Source organism: Hakea prostrata, chromosome 7, assembly GCF_041222555.1.
Source record: "Hakea prostrata isolate BN-2017 chromosome 7, UWA_Hpros_2, whole genome shotgun sequence".
Taxonomy (NCBI): Eukaryota; Viridiplantae; Streptophyta; class Magnoliopsida; order Proteales; family Proteaceae; genus Hakea; species Hakea prostrata.
Window position 1 is genome coordinate 67,200,877 of NC_142606.1, and position 26,992 is coordinate 67,227,868.

General features: G+C 40.3%; 1 protein-coding gene across 1 annotated transcript; it reads right to left on the reverse strand.

Moving 5' to 3' along the window:
- Positions 1-601: 601 nt before the first annotated feature.
- Positions 602-25,641, reverse strand: LOC149011782 (wall-associated receptor kinase 2-like). The gene is given in 5 exon segments (XM_089161146.1): positions 602-1,156; positions 1,427-1,953; positions 1,956-2,455; positions 24,257-24,448; positions 24,557-25,641. Coding segments are annotated over 4 exon segments (2,088 nt in total). The 5' UTR covers positions 25,455-25,641; the 3' UTR covers positions 602-1,156; positions 1,427-1,455.
- Between the last annotated feature and the right edge of the window lie 1,351 nt (positions 25,642-26,992).

Consider the following 26,992-nt stretch of genomic DNA (forward strand, 5'->3'; position numbering starts at 1 on the left):
GGACGGTTCAGTTAGGATTTTATGTGTTTGATGGAAATACTTACTTAGATATGTCTCTTATTTATGTTATTTGTCTAGTGGAACTAGTTGCACTAGTTTTTGTCATGCTAGGTAAGGGCATATTAGCAACAGAGGCTTATAAGCTCTTAAGAAAGAACGCATGTTTAGTAAAGAAAAGGTTGAAAACCTGGAGTTTTGTGAGCTTGTGCCCTAGGCAAACAACATAGATTGAGGTTTGGAGTCGGGTCCCATGCTTGTAGTGATATTATTGATTATGTATATGTTGATTTGTGGGAACCAACACCTGTAAATTAAGTCTTATGGAGATAAACTCCTATTTTCTACCCAGTTGATGACTACACTAGGAAGACTTGGATCTATTTGTTAAAGATTGAAGATGAGGTTTTCAATACATATAAAGATTAGGATGCACTGGTTGAAAATATGAGTGATAGAAAAGCAAAAACTCTTAGGACTGCTAATGGATTGAAATTTATAAATGAAAATTTAATGAGTATTATAAAGATAAGGGGATTCAAAGACACAGGACTGTCAGAGCTACCCTCAACAACATGGCATTACCGAAAGATTGAATAGAACAATATTAAATAAAATTAGGCGTGTATGCTCATTAGCTCAAAGGTACTCTAGAGATCTTGGGGTGACACATCAGAATACAATATGGAAGAAGGCGAAAGAACTAAATCCTGTAACAAGCGGAAATCTGAGGAATGATCAGAAAATTTAGCGACAGAAGCTGAAAATGAACATTTCAAGAAGCCCAGCTTCAACATTGATGAGAGGTTTCCATGGAAATAAATCCAAAGCTTTCAGATTGTGAGTAAGTCTCAAACATCGACATTCACACCAGAAATAAAGATAGATTGTAAAACAAACCGACAACCAAACATAGAAAACCTAATACAACATGCCTAATATCCCAGTCCACACATTAAGAACATTTCAAGGACTTCAGCTTAAAAATATAAAAGCTAGAGAATCCGAAGAGAAAAGAAAAGGATCCACAACTACTTCAGCATCCAACAGAACATAAAACCTTGAAACTGATAACTCAATACTAGGATTCAGCATTCCATCAGTGCAACCATTTTGAAGTTCTTCAGCGGAGAAGCATAACCTTCTTCTTTCTTCAAACCTAAACAAAAAATAAACTTATCAAGACGAAAGTTGAAATCCTGGGATCTCCCATTTTGTTCACCTACTAAGTATTTTGAGTCTCCCAATTAAGCTTTACGAAAGAAAAAAATAAAAAAGCAAGCAAAAGCTACCAATATTTAGAATAAAATAAAACTAGGTTGGCTGACCAATTAAAAACCACTCTCAAGAGATGGGTATAGTTAGCCTCCATTTCCTCACTCCTAATCGAATGGTCACTTATTTGATCCAGCCTTCAGACGATATTTACCTCGTAATTTCAAGCTGTGGTAGATGTTGTCAGGGATTACTTGTAGATGAAAAAGGTTCAAGCTCCTTTTTAACTTTCTTCATTGCAGGCCTATCTTCACTTCTATCCTTAAGGCACTCCATAACAAGCTTAGCAACTACCTGGAGTTGTTCTTCCTTTGCATCCTTCGCTATTTTTTCATCCAGAATCGTAGAGAAATCCTTACCGTCTTCCATTAGTTTCGTTAGGGTACATTTGAATGCTCGTATATCTGTCTTTTTCCCAGTCAAAAGCTCCACTAAAACAACACCAAAACAATAAACATCACTTTTATCTGTTGCTTCAAGTTCATCATTTTTATGACCCAATTCACCTCTTAGAGATTGATACAGAGGAGCCAATCTCGAAGCTTTAAAATCACATACTTTAGCAACCAATTTTAAAGACCCATCATCCTTCTTCTCTCCTTGTAGTAATATATCAGAAGATTCGAATTTCTCATGAAAGACAGGTACTGAATGCAAATGGTCCAGTACATCAGCCGTTTCTCTGCTGCTATTCTCAAACGATCATCCCATGAAAGATGTTGGATATGCTGAGGCAGGTTCTCCACTAGAGAGCAATACTCATAAACTAACATTGGAATCTGAGTGTCCAGGCAACAACCCAAGAGTTTCACCACATGTTTGTGATTGATTCGAGAGAGAATATCAACCTCATTTACAAACTGTATGATCTGGTCTTTCATCTGGCTTTTGTTCAATGGATATCTCCGAACCATCACTACCTTGCCATCTGATAAAGTTCCTTTAAAAAACGCACCAAACACTCCTTGAACAGGTGAGCCTTCAAGGAAATGTTGAGTTGCCCTCTGTACCTCTTTTATGGGGAAAAATTTAAATTCTGCTGTGTCTTCTTTACGTGAATTCAATCGTTCCTTTAATAGTTTACCTCCATTTTCTTGGAAAACTACCATACGTTCTCTTTTCTTTTTTGCCCAATACAAGAACCATATCAGGACGGGTAGAACTAGGAAGCTTGCACTGATACCTGAAAACACCACATTCAATATGTATTTTCAGTTTTTATTATTTCAAAAACATTTCTTTAACATTAGGGCTGCTATCCTTTGCAATAAAAGAAGTTGGGAAGTTGGTAATTATTCAATTCTGAAGCTCTAAATCTTCGCTTTGATTATCATTTCTACTTAAATGAAAACCAACGTGCGAGTTTATCTAATTCCGTAAAAATTGAGTCCTAGAAGAATCTCAAAGAATGAAGTACATCATTTCAACTCATGCAATGCAAAATCCTAAATCCCTTTACGTCTATCTAAAGGGATTCCTTTCGGTTTCCTGTAATTCCCTGCAAGTAGCTATTAGGATTGTCACACCTGGCTATATAATATCTGAAGGTCAATATTAAAACCCAGATTAGGATAACTGGGTTATCTCCTTCAGTTTCTTCTCTAGTTTCATTCTTCTTTCCTCAAGGGGTGAAACAACTTTATGACTTCTACGAGATGAAGCTGTATATGGAGAAGTGTGTCTTTCAGATCACATTGGGAAAATTTCTATGTTTCATGTTTGTTGGGTTTAGTGATGAAAATCACTTTATCTTTTGTTTGAATTCAAATTTTGAATTTGGTGGGTCCCACTTAGTGTTTAACATGGGTAGGTGTTTCTAGTGACTTCTAAAGTGGGTTTTGTCAAAAAACGGGATTAGCTTTAGTTAGTCTTCTTCTTTTTGTGGTTTTGCAAGAAAAGGGTTCTCTTCTCTCTTGTCTTCTCTCCATTGCAACTCCATTGAAGCTTGAGCTTGGATTGAAGGGTTTTCTTCAAGAGCTTAAGGTGGAAGGGTATTCTAAGGAGGTTTGAGAGGTTATGTGACCGGTTGAGGTAACATTGTATCACACTCAAATCTTGTACTATTTTGAAGATTAAAATAGTGAAATCCCTCCCCGTGGATGTAGCTAATCTCGAATATTTCGGGTTAGTGAACCACGTAAAATTCTTGTGTGTTGTTTGCATTTCCCTTTCATTCTTGTGGTGGTTTGTTGTTTATTTGCTTTGTGATTGTCTTTCAATTTATATTGCACAAGATCCTTGGTTTATTTTGTTCATTTGGGTGATTTGTTTAATTATCCTGGATTGGGTCTTGTCTTCTACGATGTTCTCCAAATGAGGTATTGAAACCCTGAACAAATCAAGGCCCTGATGGAGATGGAACAGTCGAAAACTCTAATAGATGCCTAATGTCTAACAAGTTAGGTCGCAGCCTTGAATTGCTTCATTGCTTGGTTCAGAAACAGATGCCTGTCATTTTCGAGAACTTGAAGAACTTAGGGGTGACCAAGAGCTTTGTGTGGACAATGGAATGTCCAGAGGTGTTAAGAGGACCTGAAAAGAAGGCTGGTGTCAGCCCCTCTACTTGTTTGACCTTTGCTAGGTGATAAACTACTCATATACCTGGTATTCGAGGATCCTAATGCGTGGTACACTTGGTGGCCAAAACCAAGGTCTGTCACTCTGTCGTGTAGGTGGATGATCTTTGGACCAACGAATGTAACACCTATGATCAAAGTATAAGGGTATTTTAGACCTTTCAAATTGATATTGACTACACAATGCTCTAGATGTAAATTAATATGGGATTAATAATTTTATTGGAGTTACTTTTTCTATTTTCAGTCATAAGTTTATGAGTAATGAGATGGTTAACCTTCACTCACCATGTTGATGTGTAAAAATATATAACATGTTTTGATGCTACTCTGACCCCTCCCCACACACCCAATGTGGAATCCATAAATCCATATATGAGGAGATGTGAGGATTGAGAGAAAAGGACAAGAAGAGAAGGAAGGTAATGTGGAGATTCATTGAGAGAATAAAGAGAAGGAAGGTGATGTGGAAGAGGAGAGGAAATAAGGGTGATGTGGAGGTTGATAGGATTAGAACAAGAAGCTAAAGAAAGAAATGGGGGAACAAAAAGGAATTCAAATTAGGAAGATGAAGAGGTGAATGCATGCACAAGGAGAGCAAATAAGGAAGGATGATGTACATATTGATAGTATTAGCACAAGTGTTACAACCCATGAGTTAGGGTTATAGAGACACGCTTTTGGGTGACAAAGATAGAGAGAAAAACGTCGGGGGGAGAGAGAGAAACTTAGTTTTATGTGGTTCGGTTGATCTCTGCAACATACGTTTATGGGAATGTGATTTGCTTCCTTAAGATTCACTATAGTACATATTACATATTTATAGTTACAAGAGTCTTGATCAACATTAATCTTGGACTCTAACTCTAGAGTTTGAGTTACTCAAGTTATCTATTTGTGTTTGGTATGAATTATGTCTCTTGTGTGTTTGAGTGCAACTTTGAATTTGATCTACTTGTGCATAAGATGTAATTTGCTGGAGTCTCTTGAGTAGTTGAGTTCGAGTCTAGTTCTTGAAGTCTTGCTCACATGGAGGTAGTTGAGTTTGAGTGGAGTTCTTGAAGCCTTGCACACATGGGTTAGTGGTGGCTAGGGCAACCCTAGATTCGGCTAGGGTTGCTTGTGATTTTCTTGTTTTGCCCTCAGACTGCAAAAGACCATTATTATCCTTAACACGCCCCCTCAAACTCAAGGGCGGAGATGAGACCTTGAGGTTCGAAAAAAGAGTACTAAACCATTGATGCGATAGAGGGTTTGTGAAGATATCTACAAGCTGATCCTTAGTAGATAGATACCGAATTTGGAGACACCCTTGGAAACCTTGTATCGAACAAACTAAAAATCAATCTCCATGTCTTTAGTACGTGCATGGAAGATAGGATTGGTGGTAAGATATGTGGCCCCCACATTATCACACCAAAGAATAGGAGTAGAAGACAGATAAACCATGTCAACAAAGATTGTAACCAAGTGAGTTCAGCAGCCGCATTAGATAGGGCTCGATGTTCCGCCTCAGTACTAGAGCGAGCTACAGTTTGTTGCTTCTTAGAACTCCAAGAGATAAGATTGCAGCCCAAAAAGATAGGCGTAGCCACCAATAGATTTTCGATAATCAAGACAACCGGCCCAATCAGCATTAGAGAAAGCCAATAAAGAATTCGGAGATTGATGATGAATAAAAATGCCATTAGAGGAAGTTCCTTTTAGGTAGCATAATATGCACTTGACGGAAGACCAATAATCAATAGTGGGAGAGTGCATGAATTGGAAAACCTTATTGACTGCAAATTGAATATCAGGCTGAGTCATAGTTGCATACTAAAGAGCACCAACGATGCTTTGATAGAGAGTAGGATCTGCCATTAATTCACCTATAGACTTATTGAGTTTGTCAGTGGTAGAGGCATGAGTAAAGACAGGCTTGCAATCAGACATATTTGCCCTCTTAAGAAGACCTTGAATATATTGATGTTGAGAGAGATGAAGGGCATTATGCGACCGAGTTACTGACATGCCCAAAAATAATGAAGAGAGCCCAAGTCCTTTAGGGAAAAAACAGAGCCAAGATCACTGAGGATTGTCAATCATAATAATATCATCAACATATACCAGAATAAACATAGTGCCAGTAGATCCACTAAAAATAAATAAAGAGGTGTCAGTTTTAGAGCCAATAAACCCATATTCTACAAGAAAGGACCTAAGCCGGTCAAACCAAGCACGAGAAGCCTGTTTTAAACCATAAAGAGACCGGTGAAGTTTGCAAACATGGTTAGGATGAAGGGAGTCAGTGAAGCCAGGTGGTTGCTTCATATATAAAATTTCATGCAAAAACTCATGAAGGAAGGGATTTTGAATATTCAGTTGGCGAATAGACCAAGACCATGAAACTACAAGAGCCAAGACCAGCAGAATGGTAGTTGGTTTGACCGTCGGGCTAAAGGTTTCATGATAATCGAGGCCTTCCTGTTGATTAAAACCCTTAGCCACTAGGTGGGCTTTGTATCTTTCAATATAACCATTTGCTTTTTGCTTGACTCAAAAAACCCATTTACATCCAATGACAGAAGGAGAAGGATGAACAAGAGACCAAGCACCATTCTTCAAAAGTGCAATGAATTCTTCATCCATAGCCTTCCACTAGTGAGGGTATTTGTCAGCAATGATAAAGGAAGTAGGTTCAATGTGGGTGAGAAGAACCCTAGGGTTTACTTTTGATCTAGTGATCATGGGATGAGTGTTTTGTGAAGGTTGGGAAGTGATGGGTGGTAGAGTAGCCTGGTTGTCAAAGGCTAGGTCAACAACTAGATGAACAGGAGAGAGAGACTCAGTCAAGGGAGGTGAGGAGGGAGAGAATTCAGCCAAGGGGGTGGGGGAAAGCCTAGAAACGTGGGGACTAAGAGAAGAGGCCATAGGGGAGGAGGTGTGGGACCCAATGGGAGAAGTAGAGGAGAAGGATTCTCCAGGAGAGTTCAGCTGAGGTGAGGCTCCTAAAATTGAGGGAATTTGGATAGGGTTTCCCACTAAAGGTGGAGGTCCTAAAATGAAGGGAAGTGGTGGGGTAGGGGAGGGAGTTACCTCACTGGCCAAGAAATGAAATCTTTAATTATCAAATACAACATTTCGAGAAATAAGAAATTTTCCACTAATAAGATTACAACACTTGTATCCTCTATGGCGAGATCTGTACCCCAAGAAGACATGTAGTTTAGACCGAAATTTTGTAATACGGTCTCAAACATGGATAACAAGTACAACAAAAAATCCTCAAAGAGTCATAATCAGGCTAAACTTTAAAAAATTTGAAATCTAGAGAGGAATTTTTTAGCACTGGAGTAGGCAAACGATTAATTAGAAAAACTATAGTTCCAAAGGCATGCTTCCAAAACTTTTTAGGGCAAAAAGCATGTGCTAATAAAGTCAATCCAGTTTCCACAATGAGCCAATAAGGGTACTCAACAACACCATTATGCTTATGAGTATGAAGATAAGAGAGCCAATGTTCAATACCATGTTCTTGAAGAAAAGTGGAGATAGTTCTAAATTCTAAATTCATCTCCTCAATCACTATGAAAACGATTGATTCTTCGAGAAAAGAGATTTTCAACAAGCAACTTAAATCTGTTAAAAATACCAAATACCTCAGATTTAACAGTCATAGGATAAAACCAAATAAATTTGTTGAAATCATCCCCAAAATTCACATAATATCAAAACCCCTCTAGAGACTCCATAAGAGAGGGGCCCCAAACATCAGAAAAATTGAGTTGAAAGGTCCATCAAAAACTGATTTTGATGGGCGAAAAGGGAGTTTGTGACTTTTTCCTTTCTGACAAGCATCAGAAACATAAACAAAATCATCTGAACTAACTTACAACTCAGAATTAGAAATTAAAATTTTTAACAACTTTGGAGGTAGGATGCCCCAAACATGAATGCCAATTCCAAAAAGAAATCTTTTCTCCAACAAATGCTTTGGGAGAGTGATTGGGGCCCAACTGAATTTGATACAATTCATCTTTAACACCGCCCTGAAAAAGACATCTCCCAGTCATACGATCCTTCACATAACATATATCAGGATGAAATTCAAATAGAGCACTATGATCCTTAGTGAATTGGGAGACCCATAATAAATTCTTGCAAATAGATGGCACATGGAGAATAGACTTCAAATAGATTAGAGAAGAAGATGTACCAATATTCATGTTACCAATATTACTAATAAGAAGACCAGCACCATTACCAACTTGAACCCGATCTGAACCATGGTAGGGTTGTGCAATATGGAAATTTTCAAGAGCATTGGTGATGTGATGTGTAGTGCTAGAGTCAGGGTACCAATGTTCTTATGGAAGAGATGCACTAGAAAGTTTAGAAATATTCACAGATGGAGTTGCATTAAAGGTACCTTGAATGGTATGATTGAAACACTGGTAACAGTCCTTTGCCCTATGTCTAGGATGATCACAAATCTAGCAGATAAGACGATTGCTAATTTGATGAGGTGGTTGATGTGTTTGAGAGCCACGATGAGGAGAAAAACGACCACGACTCTTGGAGAAAAATGCCCTCTGTAAGGCCGTGGAGGCCTAATAGGGTGGGTTGGCTAGTGGCCATGTTTGCCATAGGATAAGAAGAGTCAACATTCATTAGTTCATCTCTTAACCAAATTTTTTGAGTCAATAACATATCTCGTAATTCATCATAGGAGACGGGAGAATTGTGAGGGGTAGTGGCAGTCACAAAAGGAGAGTATTCAACTCTAGGAGTATTTAAGACATGAAGACAAAGTTCTTCATCATCCACAGGTCGTACCACAGCGGCCAATTGATCAGAAATATCTTTTATATGAAGAAGGTAATCATGAATGCTACTGTTACCTCTTCGAATATTTTGTATTTGAAGGCGAAGTTGCATTATGAGAGAAAAAGAGAAAATTGAATAGATCCACTCAAGCTTGGACCAAAAGTCTCTAGAGGTGGAGCAACCAATAACTTGTGCATGAACTGGTTCAATAAGTGAAGCAATGATCCAACACATCAATAGTTGGTCTTGACGATTCCACTTTTGATAGTTCAGGATTTGGTCGAAAGATCGCAACATCATCTTTATCGGGAATGACAGGGTGGGCAAAGAGAAGAACCATCAACAATCTTAAATAGTTTGTATGTCTTCAAAAGAGGAACAATCTGAGATCTCCTTAACAAATAATTCGTCTCATTAAGCTTTGTTGAGAGGAAGCCATTGAGGTAGGGAAACGAATGGGTGGGAACTTGGAGCTTTGATGCCATGTTAAAAGCCATGAGTTAGGGTTAGAGAGACATGTTTCTAGGTGATGGAGGAGAGAGAGAGAGAGAGAGAGAGAGAGAGAGAGAGAGAGAGAGAGACTCAATTTTATGTGGTTCGGTTGATCTCTGCAACCTACGTCCATGGGAATGTGATTTGCCTCCTTAAGATTGATTGTAGTACAAAATACATATTTATAGTTACAAGAGTCCTAATCAACATTAATCTTGGACTCTAACTCTAGAGTTTGAATTACTCAACTTATTTATTTGTGTTTGGTATGAACTATGTCTCTTGTGTGTTTGAGTGTAATTCTGAATCTGATCCACTTTTGGATAAGATGTAATCTGTTGGAGTCTCTTGAGTAGTTGAGTTTGAGTATGGTTCTTGAAGTCTTGCACACATGTAGGTAGTTGAGTTTGAGTGGAGTTCTTGAAGCCTTGCACACATGGAGTAGTGGTGAATATTTCCTATTTTGCTCTCAGACTGCAAAAGACCATTATTATCCTTAACAACAAGAAGGGAAAGGGAGAAGAGTAGGGTCGAAAAAAGGGAATTCAAATTGGGAAATGAGGGCTGCGCTCTTTCCTAGGCATCCTCAATTATGCTCGCCCTTACATACCTAACCTAGGAAAGCATCTTGGACCACTTTACAGCAAAATAGCCCCGGAAGGCGACCCAAAATTGAAGCCCTCTGATTTCCAGATTATTCGCGAGCTAAAAGCAACGGTCCACAAGCTTCCACCACTTGCTATACCACCACCTCAGTGTCACATCATCATTGAAAGTGATGCCTCTATGAATGGGTGGGGGGGCATTTGCAAGTGGAAAGCAAAAGCAGGAGATCCGCGTGGGTCTGAACGGATCGCTGCCTATGCGTCCGGAAAGTTCTCTCCGCCAAAATCCACCATTGATGCTGAAATCCATGGCTGCATGTTATCCTTGGAAAAGTTCAAAATCTACTACCTGGAAAAGGATGAAATCACTGTCCGAACAGACTGTCAAGCCATAATCAGCTTTTTAGACAAATCATCTAACCACAAACCTTCACGGGTGCGGTGGTTACAGTTCACGGATTATATAACAGAGTGCGGGATCACAATTCGGTTTGAACACATCAAGGGAACCCACAACTCATTAGCCGATAAACTATCCAGGATTGTCGGCCTTCTCCTTCAGACTTCATGGAATCATCTGGATCTGGATCTCAGCCCCTCATTCCCGGGTATGAACAGCCAGAACCAGTGCTCTAACGAATCGAGCTTCATCCACTGCAGCCGCATCGAGAGAACAAGGCAAGGGCATACATGGGACTCTTCCGCAAAGCTACACCAGATCTGCACATCAGCCCTGGACGAGATATGGACATTCTCCAACAATATGTACAGACCCTCAACCGGTACAACACATTCCCCCGCACTGTTGCCGGCGAATCCCACATCTGCAGACAACTCGTCACTATCAAATTCACTGTCATTGAACGCCTTGCTCGTGACCTCAACACCATTGAGTACCTCCAAGCCCTCAAACAGTATGAATTCCACAAACATGCCTGCAAGGATAATTGGTGGGGCGACACATTGCCTTTCCTCAAACAACAGACTGCCCGCCTGGCGAACCTCAAAGAACAAATGATCAAGCTGCTTGACATGGAAAGCACATCCTTCTGAACACATCAACTTTCGGCCGCACTACCGAAAGCCACGACTATGGGCCACCCCCACTAGTGTCACCTTTATTTTGTGTCGTGACCTGTGTATCACTTGTCAATTTTTATTTCGTGTCGTGACTTGCGTGTCACTTGCCAACTTTTATTTTGTGTCGTGGCCTGCGTGTCACTTGTCACCTTTATTAAAGGTTCAGTGTGCGGTGCATAATGCACCACCGACTCATTATAGATAAGAACGAATCTGCCGCCGATGGGGCCCAATGCGCACTCGGGCATCATTCTCCCATCTATAAATAGGTCATTTTATGGGATTGCAAGACAGACTCCACATCTTGGAACAAGTCTTCCTTTCCCCTGAAAGTCCTTTGTTCAACTTTGTATCTTTTCTTTTCTGATGAATACTACTAGCTTATCAGCTTCCTTATTCTCTGCCCTCATGCGTGAGTAAACCCCTTTCGGGTTTAGGGTTTAGGGAAGGAGGGGGGGTATCTCTATTTTCTCACCTAAAGGCTTGCCTTGCTAATCTGGAATGCATTCCAAGATAAACGCTCTTAAACAAGTAGCGCCCTGACAGCTAGCCTGCAAGTGAGGATCTACTCGGGTTCCAGTTTACGAACGCTCTTAAAAAGAATAGCGCCACAACACCTAGGAAGGAGCACTCAAAACCTGTGACTGCTTGTATTTACTGGCGCAAAACACCAACTACTAGCTCAGAGGGTGCTTCAGAACTACTTGCTCAGAGGGTGCTTCAGGGCTGAATCTGGAACCCGAATAGATCCTCACTTGCAGGCTATCCCACTACAATTTGCGCCATAGGTGGCGGTAAGATGGTTATGTAGTCTAAGATGACTACTCTATTTAATTAAGTCTATAGAGGACTCTAATATTCCCTCCTTAAGATGAGTCTAAGGAAAACCCTAATTGAGGAATTAGGGTTGAGAAAAAACATTATAAATAGAGGGATGGAAAACCATTCAGAGAGACACATGATTAAGAATACTCTCCCATGCTGTACAAATTCTCCAAGCTAATTCTGAACCTCCATCATTGTGGTTCGCCGATTTGGAAGTGTGGAAATAACCTATAGAGTTCAGAAGCTGAAAGAAGGGAAAGGGAGCGCAAAGAGGCACCTCCAGTGTCTAAATTCATTGCATAATATCACTAAGGTAAAGGATCTATAACTCTTCCTTTCATTGATTTCATTTTACAGGAAAAAAAGGGGAGAGGACATAAGGAACAATGAGGAATCTAAATTAATGAAAGAAAATAAGGAAGATACATGGAAGACAATAGGAAATAAAGAATATTCAGGATTTTAAATAGGAAAATAGATGAGAGGAAATACGAAAGGTTGAGGAATCCAAATTAACAAAAGAAATAAGGAGTATGTGTGGAAGAGGCAAGGAACTAAGGAAAATTTAGGATTTTAATTTAGGAAAAAAAAGTAAGGAAAATTAAAGGGAGAATTGTGCTCATTTTTGTGACTTCACACCATAAGTACAACTCTATTTCATGTCAATATTACTATTACTCAGTACTCTATTTCTTTCTAATTTACTTTGATATTTAGTATATGAATGTGTTTTGATGATTATGTTTTCCATATCATGATTAGTGTTTTTGTCAAACTGGATTTTGAGTGTATTCTAATTTATTTGCTAATGATCTTATATTTGTTTTAAATTTTGAAACACCTTATATGATTAACATATCTCATGCATTAATTTTCTTTCATGGTTTATGTAAAAAGGAGCATGCTATTTTATGTTGGTTGTATATCTCATCGACACATGCCATGTTCATAATTGCAATATGCTTGCATCTATTTGATGTTAAGCATTGTGTCTTAGATGAAGTGGATGATAGAGTTGTGGTACGGCACAAGCCATGTAACGGATGGAGTGTCTACTAAATTTGGGGCACTTTATTTAGGGTAGATGTAAATGAGGCATGGTGTTGAAAGTGAGGTGCATGTCAGGGTTATGGTATGGCATAAGTCATATAAGAGCATAGATCATCCCCTAAATTTGAGATACTTGGTAAGCATTAGTGTTTTGGGTGAGGTGGATAATAGCTGAGGTTGTGGTATGGCCACAGTCATATGGATCATCCAACAAATTTGAAACACTGGGTTTAAGAGAAATTGTCATGATCATTTGGTCACAAGTATTAGTTCTTAGTTGTAAATTATTTTATTTATTTAGAAAGAAAAAAATTGTTGATTTGTTATATGGTTGCACTTGCTAAGTTTCCTCTTGAAACTTACCCTTTATTTCCACTGATGATGAACTAAACCCAAGGGATGATGGTTACATGGAGGAGGAAGGACATGATGTTTATTATATTTCTTAAATAGTTTGATATGAGAATTTTCATTGTTTGTTATTACTGGGAGATTTAAGTATATTTTGGGATTTTTGAGATCTATGTACTATTATGGAGATGTTATTTTCGTCTCCATGTATGAGAATTTTCATTGTTTGTTTGCTTTGAGATTAAAGTCCGCTGCAAAGCAATTATGTTTATTGTATGAGTTTAGAAATATACATAACTAATAGAGAAGCCCCACAAGAGCTTCTAGTTCACTACTTAGTAATGTCTTTTTTTTTTTTGGTAACCACTTAGTAATGTCGACCCTCAACAAATACATGGAGACTGGGGTGTTACACCGAAAGATGGATGCTACATGTGGAGGGTCGAGCAACTCCTTTGAGAGCAGGGTAGGACTCATGATGCTACAGTCTCCAGTTTGAATTCCCGGTCTCCAATAAGAGTAGGGGCATTAATTGTAGGACTTCAGTTGACAAGGTCAGTATGCACTCGGGGATCTCAAGGTTTGAAGTGATCGAGTAGTAGCTCATAGTGAACCAACTGTTGGGTGTCTAGGAAGCAAATGAGTTAGGAATGGCCAAGTACGTAGCTGAAGTCAATCATCTAAGCATACTTGAATCGGGTTGAGGTGATTCAAATCCCCATAAAATGAAAACGGGATGGCCAACACCCTAGCCTAGTCAGATACTCAAAGTTGGACCCAAAACAAACCCCTTCCCAACTTACTTATAATGGGCTGTGCAAAATCATTACAGCCCATATAGGAGCCCTGTTTTTAAAGTTGGAATTAGAGGACAACCATCGGCCTGCTGAAGTCAACCCAAGCCCAGATTTACAAGCAATACTTTCAGCCCCTTCAGAAGTATTTGACGAACCCACTGGCTTACCTCCACATCGGCCACAAGATCACACTATACCAATACAACCAGGAGCCGGGCAAATCAATGTTGGACCATATCGGTATCCTCATTACCAAAAGAATGAAATTGAGAAACAAGTCTTTGTGATGTTGGTTGCAGGGATTATAAGACCGAGCACAAGCCCATATTCTTCACCTGTCCTCTTGGTTAAAAAGAAAGACGGCACATGGTGATTTTGCATTGATTACCGAGCTTTAAATGCTGTTACAGTGCCGGATCAGTTTCCCATCCCGACAATAGATGAACTCTTTGATGAGCTCCATGGAGCTCGGGTTTTCTCAAAACTAGAACTCTGCTCTTGGTACCACCAAATACGTGTGCAGGTTGCAGACATACCAAAGACGGCATTTCATACCCACGATGGGCATTTTGAATTTTTTGTGATGTCGTTTGGGCTCACAAATGCACCATCTACCTTTCAGGCAACCATGAATAGTATATTTCAGCCTCTACTGTGCAAATTTGTTCTCATTTTTTTGATGATATACTTATCTATAGTGCTACATGGGCTGACCATTTGCTTCATTTGCAACAAGTTCTTAGATTGTTACAGGCCCACAAACTCTATGCTAAATGGGATAAATGCACTTTTGGGACCACTACGGTGGCATATTTTGGCCATGTGATTTCTAGGCAGGGACTCGAGGTAGACAAGACTAAAATTGAAGCCATTAGTGGGTGGCCCACTCCTCAGTGTCTCAAAGAGGTTCGGGCCTTTCTTGGACTCACAAGATATTATCAAAAGTTTATTCGAGGATATGTCCAAGTCGCCTGCCCATTATCCAATTTAATGAAGAAAGGAAATTATAAATGGGCCAAAGAAGCCCACGCGGCCTTTCTCAAGTTGAAGGAACTGTTGACCCATGCCTCAGTATTTGCCTTGCTTGATTTTACCCAACCATTCACTGTAGAATCGGACGCTTCCGGAACCGGAATTGGGGCAGTCCTGTCTCAACATAGCCAACCAGTTGCTTTCTTGAGTAAAAAATTGTCATCTTGCTTACAAGGAGAATCTACATATGTTCAAGAACTGCTAGCAATCACACAAGCTATTTGGAAATGGCGGCAATATTTGGTTGGATGCAAGTTTTATATCCTAACCGATCAAAGAACTCTCAAGGAACTCACTGTTTAGACCATACAAACACCAAAACAACAGTATTGGATGGCGAAGCTAATGGGATATCAATTTGATATTACCTACCGCCTTGGCAAGGACAATACCGCGCCGACGCTCTCTCTCACTTACTGGCGCTCATGGCCCTTTCTTGCTGTACTCCCAATTTTTTGGATCCCATTCGTGAGGAGTTACTCACCTCTGCCAAACTCCAAAGAATTTGTACAGAGCTCCAACAATCACCGGCAGCTCATCTAGAGCATCGTCTCACCGACGGCATACTTTACTATCAGCATCGGATTTTGCTTTCCAATTCGGCCCTTCGTGCCAAATTTCTACACGAATATCATGCAACTCCTTATGGCGGTCATGCTGGCTACCATCGCACTCTCAAACACCTCTTAGAAAATATTTTCTAGAGAGGGATCTGTAAGGATGTTCGGTTATTTGTAGCTCAGTGCCAACCCTGCCAACAAACAAAATCCATTCAATCATCACCAGCAGGGCTCCTACAACCGCTGCCGATTCCAGAACTTGTGTGGGAAGATATTTCATTAGACTTCATCACTGGGCTACCACCATCGGCAGGTAAGACCGCTATTTTGGTCGTCGTTGACAGGCTTTCAAAATACGCCCATTTCTGAGCACTTCCACCCCATTTCACTAGCCAGAAGGTCGCCAAAGTATTCCAGGCTAATGTTGTGGAGCTTCATGGCCTTCCCCGCTCCATCGTTAGTGATCATGATCCATTATTTTTGGGATCTTTCTGGCAGGAACTGTTTTGATTGCAAGGAACGACTCTCGCAATGAGCTCCGCTTACCATCCTCAGAGTGATGGCCAAACTAAAGCTTTGAATAGATGTTTGGAAGCTTACCTGCGCAGTTTCGTTAGCGACAAACTCAATTTAGTGGACCAAATTTTTGGCTTGGGCAGAGTATTCCTACAACACATCGCACCATTCATCCATCAACATCACCCCCTACCAAGCTCTTTACGGCCTTCCACCACCACACTTGATACGCTATATTCCTGGTAGTGAGCAAGATTTATAGACTCGGGATCATATGTTGTGCATGCTCAAACAGAGTCTCCAACGAGCTCAGGCACGAATGAAACACCATGCTGATAAGAAACGCACTGAATGCGCATTTCGGGTTGGCGATTTGGTCTTTGTAAAACTCCAACCTTACAGGCAAACTACCGTGGCAGTGCATCTGAATCAGAATTTGTCAAGGCACTATTTTGGCCCATAAAAAATTCTTCGCCGCATTGGACAAGTAGCTTATGAACTCCAGCTACCAGCAAACTCCCGAATCCACCCCGTGTTCCATGTCTCCCTTTTGAAGCCTTGTGTCAACATCCCTGCTGCTCTGACGCTCCTTCATGCTGTTACTCCATCTAATCTCCACCCAGTAGCTATTCTACAATCACGCCGTGTGTGTCGAGGGCACTCCACCGTCACCCAATTTTTGGTGCAGTGGTAAGGTCTTCCCCTTGAAGAAACCACTTGGGAAGACGCGTCTCTTTTATGCCAGCGTTTTCCTGACATCCACCTTGAGGACAAGGTGACTTCTCCAGGAGAGAGTATTATCATGGTCCCTAACTCAACTAACGTGGCTACAACAGCTAGGCCCACGAGGAATTGCATACGACCAGCATCTTTACGGGACTATGTGGTATAAGTAACAAATGTAAGGCAGTTTAGGACTCAGACTCAATGAACTATCTAGAAAATGTAACCGACTATAGCTTTGGCCTATTGTATAGAGGCATGAGAGGGAAAGCGGAATGCATCATAAAAGTTATCTTCTCACGCCTGTCTTCTTTGTCTCCTTATCTCTTCTTCACTTTCTCTATTCTCTGTTCTTTGTAACTTCAGATCTTAACTCCAGTCGCGTAAGCCGTGACAGAGATGCCCTTCAAATTTATATATGGGTCAAAAGCCTTCACCATGGATAAGGTGATAGCTAGATTGGCTCCAATTTGAGAGTTTGACGGGGTCTCAAATGAGGAGGGTTTACGAGACAATGTAGATTTCTTAGATGAGGTCAGTGAGGTTGCCATGTACAAGAATGAGGAGTAAAGGCATTTACCACATACTTCATTGCTTGGGTGAAACCAAAGGCATTTTGAGCAAGTGACTTGGTGCTCATGAAGGCTTCAGCATCCTACCCAAGGAACGAAGGCAGGTATCACCCAGTTGGGAAGGACCATAAATCTTTCTCGAGTAATAAAGTTAGGATGTATCATTTGAAAGACCCCTGCACGAGGAGGGAGCTGGAGAGGCCATGGAATTAGCACAACTTGAAGAAGTTTTACCAATAGGACAAGAAAAGCTTGTGATTGTACTACACTTTTTGGAGCCTTGCACTTGACTCAAACGCAAAAATTCCTAAGCACATGAGCTTTGGCCAGGTTTGCATTGTAAAGCCGAACCTAAGACCAAACCTTGCGTTGGCACAATGCTGTTTAGCAGACTAAACACCAAAGCTTTGACCAATTTTGTGTCGCACAACAGACCCTAGGACCGAACCAAGCGTTGGCTCTGCGCTAGCTAGTAGATTAAGCACCTAAGCTTCAACCAGGTTTGTGTCTCAAAATGGACCTTAAGACAGAGCCTCGCCTCAACATTGCATTGCTCAAACTTTGCATTCAAAATGGAATCCTGAACCCAAACTCGAGGACTTAACCTTTGCTCATGGGAATTATGTGTTCGGGAAGCTAGGCCTACTCACTCACCTAAGTCATGGTTCTTTCCAAACCACTGAAAACTAAGCCAGCAATAACATATAGGCTTAGGATTGTGATAGAGTTCTAACCACAGAGGATCCCATTTCTAAGCTATACTTTCTCCTTTACTTACTGGGATGCCATGCTTGGGTGGCTAATACACCACCACACTTCGAACTACACTTTACCATGCTGCTTCAGCTATTGAGTCTGAGGACCAAGATTTTGAACTACACTTTACTAGGTCAAGTTAGATTGAGAAATGTAAAAGTCGAAGACTTATGATTGAAATTTGCAAGAAATTATAAAAATATGAAAAATAGAAAAGGACAGTTTTCCTTTGATGATATACAAATTTACCACATAAAAGAAAGTAAGATCATATAAGCAACAACAGAAAACGAAAAAATAAAAGTACCGCATCACAGGTTTGTATCACTCGAGGTCTTGGATATTATAGCTAGGAGTAGGGGATTCTCCCTCTCCTTAGCGATCTATTCAACACTAGAACTAGCCTACTTAGTTGCTGACACCACCCTAGAGTTTGGGCTTCAACCTTTACTTGGATGTCTTACCTGACCTCTACCACTTCGTCATCTTCTTCTTCATCATCTTCATCCTCTTCAGTGAAAAGCGAGAGAAGAGTCTCCAGAGGAAACAAGTCCATTCTGGCCATCCCCAGCTTCTTATATATGGTTGGGTCACTGCACTTGGAGTACAAGTCCTCGGTTAGGTTCATAGGGAGTTTTGCGAGGGAAATCTTGGTAGAAGGCCCCCCCCTTCTTGAACTACGAGAGACGTGCCTTCATTGGGACCTCCCCTTGATTTCTTCCTATTGAGGTCTAATGAACTCGACTGTGTGACCTGATTGCTACACGTTTGACTAGTGGGAAATCATTGACATCTTTGCCCTCCTTGGGGCTCGATAGTTTTTTCTTCCTTTGCAGTTGCATTTCTAGCTGTTTTTGTTGTTGTCATCATTGGTCATTGGGACCCTACACTTGGGCCTAGTTGCTCACCTTTTCCTCCACCTGAGGAGTCTCCTTTGGAGTTCACATAATAACACTAGAATCGTTCTTGATCCCTAGTCTCTTCAGCTTGGGATGTCTCACCTAGGGCACAAGACTAGCTCTTCTTACCACCTTTCACCTAGTGGAGGCATGGTATCCTTAATGTGGAGTGCCTTGGCTTTAATTTTGCTTGGGTCATGTGCATTCCAAGATTTTGGACTGTTTGATAAAAAATCTCAGTCAAAATTGAATCTCGACGGTTGAATTTCAAGGGTCAAGATTGAAATTTCAACTGAAATTCCGATCTAACGACCCATGTTTGGCTTGACGGTCCTATGCATTTAATGCACAAGACCCAAGCAAAGTCCCCTTGGCTTGCAAGTTGACGTGATGATGTCTACAGGCAGTAAGCTACATATGACAGACAATTATGTGGTCAGTATGGTAGAACTCACCCTTGGAAAAGTCCTAGGCTTAGAGAATGGCTGAACTCTAAAATGCCACCATCTCGATGGCCCGGATAGCATCCATCTCGCTCAAGATCAGGAAAAGGTGTTTATTCAAGTATTTTATCACCTTTGCTATTTTCTCCTTCCAGTAATGGATAGTTGGGTTCGGGGGGGGGGAGTGCAAAACAAATACTTAGGCTCTCACCCCTTATTATTCATTAGTGGGGTCCTTTTTATGAAGAAGCCCTTGTCCTAGTTTAACTGGAAGACCTTTTTGAAAAAGTATAGTCACTTGGGCTACTGCGACTTCTTTAGCGTGTAGGTGCAAAGGAAAAGGTACAAGATTGGCTCGATGCTGAGGTTTTTATTAGAATAGGTGGAACCCAATGATGATTCTCCAACTTTTCAAGACTAGCATCCGTGGGACACTCAAGTGTCTAGGCATCGTAGGTAAGAAGGGGTCCAAAGGGAACGCTCATTAGGGTGTCGATGTATAGGGGAAACTCCCCTAAGTCGAGCTCGATGAGCTATATCTTGTAGGTGGGAAGACACAATTGATGGTCCTCCAGTAGGTAATATGTTTCCCTGAGGCCTCTAAGGTGACTCTTGCTAGTCAGTTGGGAACCATCCCAGTCTGGCAGCCTTGTAATTAAACCTCTTAGACTTGGGGTTCATTAACTCTTCGTCTTCTTCCAAATGGAGCATGTGGTCCACTGGATTCACTCGTAATTGTGAGGCTTGCTCATGGTCGATTCAGTCCCACACAAAAATCTCTCCTCTAAAATGAAAGGAGCCCAGAAGGGTGTGGACATATAGTTAGAATTCAAGTCGAAGTCATGAATTTTTTTCGGGTGAGGGTAACAACCCTTCGATCACTATCATCACCAATACTCTCACTCTTCTCTCCCTTGGCCTCCCTTTTACCCTTGCTGACTAAGGCCGTTTTGAAGTAGAAGATGAAATAAAAGGAAGGAATTGCCAAATTGTGACAGGTACAAAGAGCTAGGTCTTGAACTGACGGTCGAACCAGGTTAATTCACAATTGATCATTAGTTTGTGGATGACTTAGGGGTCCTCACCCTGAGCACAGAATGATGTTTGTGTCATGTTTGAGAGATATTGGTCTCAAGGGCTCTCTTTTAGACCTCAAGGAACATTCAAATCGTTACATATGAAGGTCAAGATAATCATCAGATGGAAGGATCAATGCTTAGGAACATGTATTTGGGACTCCCAATCACCAGCTCACATAGGTCATGACTTTGACAGGGCAAGTAACTTCTTGGCTGGAGCACACCATGGTGTTCAGGGACACCTCCAAGGCTCCAACCCTTGAGGATAGTTGTGTTCAAGGAACGAAAGTTCGCTCGGTTTGCCGGGTTCGCTACCCGGCGAACCGGGCGAACTGGCGAAATATCGCCATTATTCGCTTGAAACTCAACTCTCGATCTCTTCCAAATTTCAATATTCATTTCGATCAACCCAAAGTCACTGACTCACTATCAAATCAAATTTTGAGTTCACGTGGTATGTAAGTGGTATGTAAGAGAAAGTGATGGGTCCCATATATAGTTAATGCCTTGTCTTTTGTTTTTGTTGATAAAAAAGTCTTCCTAAAAAGCTACAGAATGGCGGTGGAGCTCTTGCTTATGCAAGTTCTCTGCTGCGCCCTTGCTTATGCAACTTCTCTGCTGCAAAACGAAAGCATGGAATGTAGATTTCAGGGATTGCAGGGCAAATATAGGTGTGAAAGAAGTCGTACTCAAGGTTTTCAAGAGCGAAGCAGTCCTCTAGCCATGCTACAGGATCGCCGGAAATTTTATCTGAAATAATCAAAGCAGCAGCAACAACTAGAACCCTGGTTCGATGCTTCAACAACCAATCTTTCTTCCTTCTTCTTCTTCTCCTTTCCGGCGAAAGTAGCAGCAGCCGCTGCTGCTTGTTTTCTACTTCAACGATCCGGCAGCATCTATCTTTCTTCTTCTTCTCCTTTCCGGCGAAAGTAGCAGCAGCCGCTGCTGCTTGTTTTCTACTTCAACGATCCGGCAGCAACGATGTTAAAATGGTTTGAGTCGTTTGACGTAGTAAGTAAAAAAAAAATTCGAAATTTCGCCAGAAAATCGACAAATCTCGCCGAAAAACTTAGTTTTGCCGGAAAATCGTCGATTTTCCGGCGAAATCCTGAAATATCGATTTCGATCCCTTTTTTATTTCGCCCACCGGCGAACTGGGCGAATTCGCCGAAATAACTTTCCATGGTTGTGTTAAAGCTTGATATGACTAGATCCCAAGATACATTGACCTGCTATCATATCAGCTTTGAATGATGCGCCTGTGGTATCATAGTTGAGGATCTACGTTTTGTAGGGCATGTCACTTCAAACTGCACTGCCACCCACTAAAGCTTTACAATTGATGTGCCAACCAGAGAAGAGATCTAGTCCAACTTGAAGATTCTGATAAGTATATTTTATTAATAAATCTTCAATAATTATTGACTATATTTTCATGCATTTCACACTGTTTCATTTATTTTGTTGCCAACTTTTGCCTTAAAAGGAAATTAGATACTCTCCCTTAATTCTACATTTCTATATATTTTCCCCTATCTTATTTTGATTTGGACTTATTATTTGTGCTTTTTGATATGATAATTTTGGAAATTATTGGAGGAATCATGCCAACCAAATTTTGCAAAGGCATTTTGGGCACATTTGTAGGAGATTCAGTTAAAAAGACTTTTTAGGAGGGAAGAAATCTACATCATGCAAACCTTTTCTGGCCTCCTATTTTTAGTTTGAGTTTGGATCAGAAAAGGAAAGAAGAGGGACACCACCTAGCCTAGAGATTCCTTGTTTATTAGGAAAATTTTTATTGTAATTGAATTGTTGCCCTAATACCTTTAACACTTCTTTCCTATTTAATTTGGGAACCGACCACTCTGTAAAAAGAAAGATACCAGCACCATACAAGGATGATTTTTTTTAAGAGGATATATTAGAAATGTTATTTTGGGTGGTGAAAAAAGGACTTGAAAGAAATTTTTCTGGAGAGACTTCGACATTTTTTGGGCTGAAGAGGGATCTATTGAGGACGAATTTGAGACGATCACTACCAGAGACGTTCTTGAGAGAGAGGAAGGGGCCTGGACAATCTGGAATGGTGGCTGCTGGCTTGTGAAGAGCTATTGCCCGGACTAGAATTTTATTCTTCAAACCTAATCTAGAGTGATGTTTTTCTTGATTTCTTTTTTCTTCTTCTTCTTTTACCATATTCTAAATTTTTTTGCTAGAGTGTTGATGGATCCTTACATGAATTAAATTATAGATTTTTCTTTACGATCCTCTACTCTTTGCTTCTTAAATTTTGTTCTTAATGTCTAAATGCTAATATCATCGAATTCATGAATTCGTGGCATGCTTTCATACATGTAAGGGTGGAGATTTCATGCTAGACGTGCAATTGAAGAATGATAAATTGCATCCAATGTATAATCAGTTAGATGGTTTATTCGATATTGTTTATGGATTCTATGTTTCATGCAATGCATTGAGTTGATTTTCTATGCGTTAATTGTAGAAGTGATTTGGTATGTTGGGGACTCTCATGCATAACATGTGAGTTGAACTAATTTTGTAATCCTATTGGCAAGGGTAGAGAGTAAATTGACTGTGTGAGGGGGAAGATTGATAATTTATGAGATGTTTGGTGCAATCGAAACTCTTGTGTTTCTCCATTAATTGATTCCATTTGTGTTTTTATTAGTGTAATCAGTAGCTTAATATTAATTAATTCTCAGCACTTTGATCGGCTAGACAATTATAAGTGTTTTGAAAGTTAGTACGTAATTTCACTCAATTTTATCCTTGTGGAATGATATCTATTATTTCACTATATTACTTGGCGGACCTTGTGCACTTGTGAGTAAGACACAACAGATCCTATGATCCTCAGTTGTCAAGTTCAAGTATGTTAATACCCCTCACCTGCCTCACCGAATGATAATGTTTAATTACTCTCTCATTTCTCTCTAGCCATTCAACTCAGATCTCACTGAAACCCTATCCTCAAGTTATTGGTGTACTTGAACCTGACTTATGCTTAGGAGGCTGGTACCTGGCCACCTTGGATGGCCCGTTTTGATGCTTAATTGCTCTCTGGGAATAGGTTCTTGCCCAACCAGCAAGGGTTCGGCCGCCACGGTTAAACCCGATGGCTTAGATTCGTCCTGACATGTTGCAATGAACCATTTCTCTCAGCTAGCAAGACTCGTCATCTGCTAACGATGTATTGTAGTCCACCAAAACTTGCTCCCTTTTCGCTGACAAACCCTTGGCTGCATGGTAAGAACACTGGACCCCTTCTTCTTGTTCTTCTTGTTCTTCTTGGCCATGAAGTATCATTAAAATCCACGATCTGATAGGCCATTTAGGGTTGATTTTGAGTGGCTTTTTTTCCCCGCTCTGAAATGAGGAGCTAGATGTTTTGTGTTCAATTGGAGGATGCTAGGGTTCTCTTGCACGAAATGGGAAGGGATTTCAACTAGGGGCCTAAAATTGTAAATTTAGAAAATAGAAACCCTAGAATTAAAAAATTGGTAGTACTTACAAATGAAGCCCACGTTTTCATTCTATACATTAGATCTTATTAGCTTGAACGCATGGTGTAACCTCAAAAGCTACGCAACAAGCTACGTAAGGCACAATAAAACTCCAATAACCTTAAAGTATCTTTTAAATTGTTAAATAACCAGCTTCTTCCAACTAAATGGAATCTTGCTTTTTGAGGTTAATTTTATCTCTACCATTTCTGTTAAGGTCATCTTTATATTTATATATTATTTTAGTGTGTTCTAGGTGGGGGTAGTTTGGGTATCAAGATAGAGAAAATACCTGCAATAATGGGTATCACATTGTTGTGGCACTCACTTCCTTCTCTCGCTTCACCGTACAAAGAAGTTCCATTTTTCCAGCCATCCCCACGATAGCCCAGTGGACAATGGCAGCTGTAGTTTCCAACAATATTCTTGCATTTAGCATTTTGGCTGCAGTTATGAATGGAGGCAAATTGGCATTCATCGATGTCTTCGAGATCATCAACATCAACATGAACAACAAACAAAGATATAATAAAAATCGGTCAGTAACAAGCACAGTGGAGTCGACAGGGTTGGTTGTTTTATATATCATTACCTTGGCATCCGTCTTGAAGGTATGGATTACCTTCATAACCTTTGGCACAGACGCAACTGTAGCCACGCCCGTTCTTGGAGTTGGCACATTCGCTTCTTTTCCCGCTGCAAGCGTAAGTAGCGTTGTTCACAGCTTTCTCACATGACTTTGCTTCTATTGCCCAGTCATACACGACAGGGACAAAATCCTTACCATCTATTTTGTATGGACTGGTAAATTTAGAGAGATGTAAGTTTGAGAAGTTGAACCAGTCAGTTTTAACGATGAAAGCGTAGCTGCAGGGATTGAAATCAAGGACCGCCGTATGGTTCTCCATACTCCTAAGAGACAGTTGGAAGTTTGCAAAACCCTTTGGAATTGAATTTTGACAACACCCAATGCCTGTGCAGGAACCATTCATCACATCAGCCTTGTTTTTGCAAAACATGATACATCCACTCCGGAAATCCAGGCCATTTGTGCCGATGATGCTAGAGATGGTGTCGCAACCCAGAGTCGTGAATTTGTTCTCTGTCTCAGAGAGGGTGAACTCATCATGTGAAACCATTCTAAGCCAAGCTTTCCAGGAACCATTGGCAGTTAGACCAGAGCTGTCATAGCATTCATAACTGATAGCAGAAAGTAGAGTAAGTTGCCCTTCGTATGAAACATCGACAACTTCAAGGCCTCCCCCAAAGATCAGTTTTGAAGAGTTGGCCGTTTTTTTGCAGACTAGCTTAAAAGATTGGCTGTAAAAACACTCTTCATCAGTTCCAATGCCGAATGGGTAGGGAACTTGAATATCACCACATTTAGAATTGCATTTGGACTTTGGAATTGGCAACGTTGATGTTGCCACCGCTGGAAATAAGAGGATGATGAAGAGGAAAGGAATCAAAGAGACGAGAGGATCACCCATTGCTGACTAAATTCTTTGTTACTCTTAACTCGTTGGTTGCTCTTCACCAGTTATGCTATGGAAGACTGAAGAGAGAGAAGCATGCTTTGTGCTTTGAGACAAATTGGGGAACTTAAATGATACATTGCCATCTTTACAACTAAATAGACTAAATCCATTCTATTCTTGGGTTGGGTTGGGTTGGTCTTCCAGTCTTCCTCACAGGGGGGGGGCCCTCCTTCTCCCCCCCCCCCCCCCCCTGGTGGGTTTTGGATTCTTTTCTTTTTCAAAATTGAAAACCATATGTTGGGCTTTTAAAAAAAAAAAAAAATGGATTCTGTTGAAACATTAAAGTCGTTTGTTTCAGTAGCTATGTGAAATATCCAAGACTGAAGAGTGGGTTTTGGAACCTTTCCTCACAATGTTGGGATGGATTCTCTTGTCATTAAATGATGTTTTAACGAATATAAAAGAGAACCCCTATCCTTAGGGAGCGCTATCTTCTTTGAGCAATATAATTTCCCGGAAGGCGCTATCTTCTTTGAGCAAGATAATTTGGTCTAATTCCACTCCTTCGATCCTCTCTCTTGTAGAATTGGATTCCTCAGTTGTAGCCCGCAATGTTCTTCTATGAATGAAGTTCTTTACACAAAATAAATAAATAAATAAATAAATAAATAAATAAATAAATAAATAATTGATGGTAGACAATCTTATCGGAATTCCCTTAATGCTTGAGGAACAAAGTTGTATCCACTTAAAGAGTCTGGTTAGGGTCTTATGTGGTTGGACGAGTGGGATATTACCTGCCGCAGGATAGGAGCAGCTGGTTAAGAGTGAAATTAGGAGGGAATTGAATAATACAAGGGGTCTTCCCCATTGTCAACTGAGTGAACACAAAGAACTTAGGCATCAACACAACACATATGTTGCATTTGTACTTACAAGTATACAAGATCATCCAAATAATATAGAGTAAAAGGATATCATTCCCACGAGGATCAAATTGAATAAAATTACGTACTTACTTCAAAAACACTTCTAATTATTTAGTTGACCAAAGCTGGAAATTAACAAAGATTTAGCTATTGATCATACTAACGAAAACACGAAACATGCTTCTTACTTCCTCACAAAATTAAGGAACTTAGTTATATATTGGCATATTTACAACTCAGCCTCCAATTAACAGAATCTATTCTATTCTTTGAGAGGGATCCTTTAGGATCCAATGGCTGTGATTACGACGGTGGGGAGAGTACTGTCTCATGGCTCTCGAAAGTGTGACATGAGAATCCTTTAGGATCCAATGACTGTGATTACAAGAGCGGGGAGATGACAGCCATTGGATCCCCAAAATCTACATGTTGTCTTTTGAGAATTCCATGAAAAGGACTGGAATGATAGTAAACAAAAATTCCCATAATACAAAGGAGATGCCAAGCAACAATAATTGGATGAATCTCATGTAATCTGGAAAGGAAAAACTTTATTTAAGTGGCATCAAATCACTAGCTTTCCTTTTCCCTTTGCCTTCCTTTTTGATTTTCCTCCTTTGA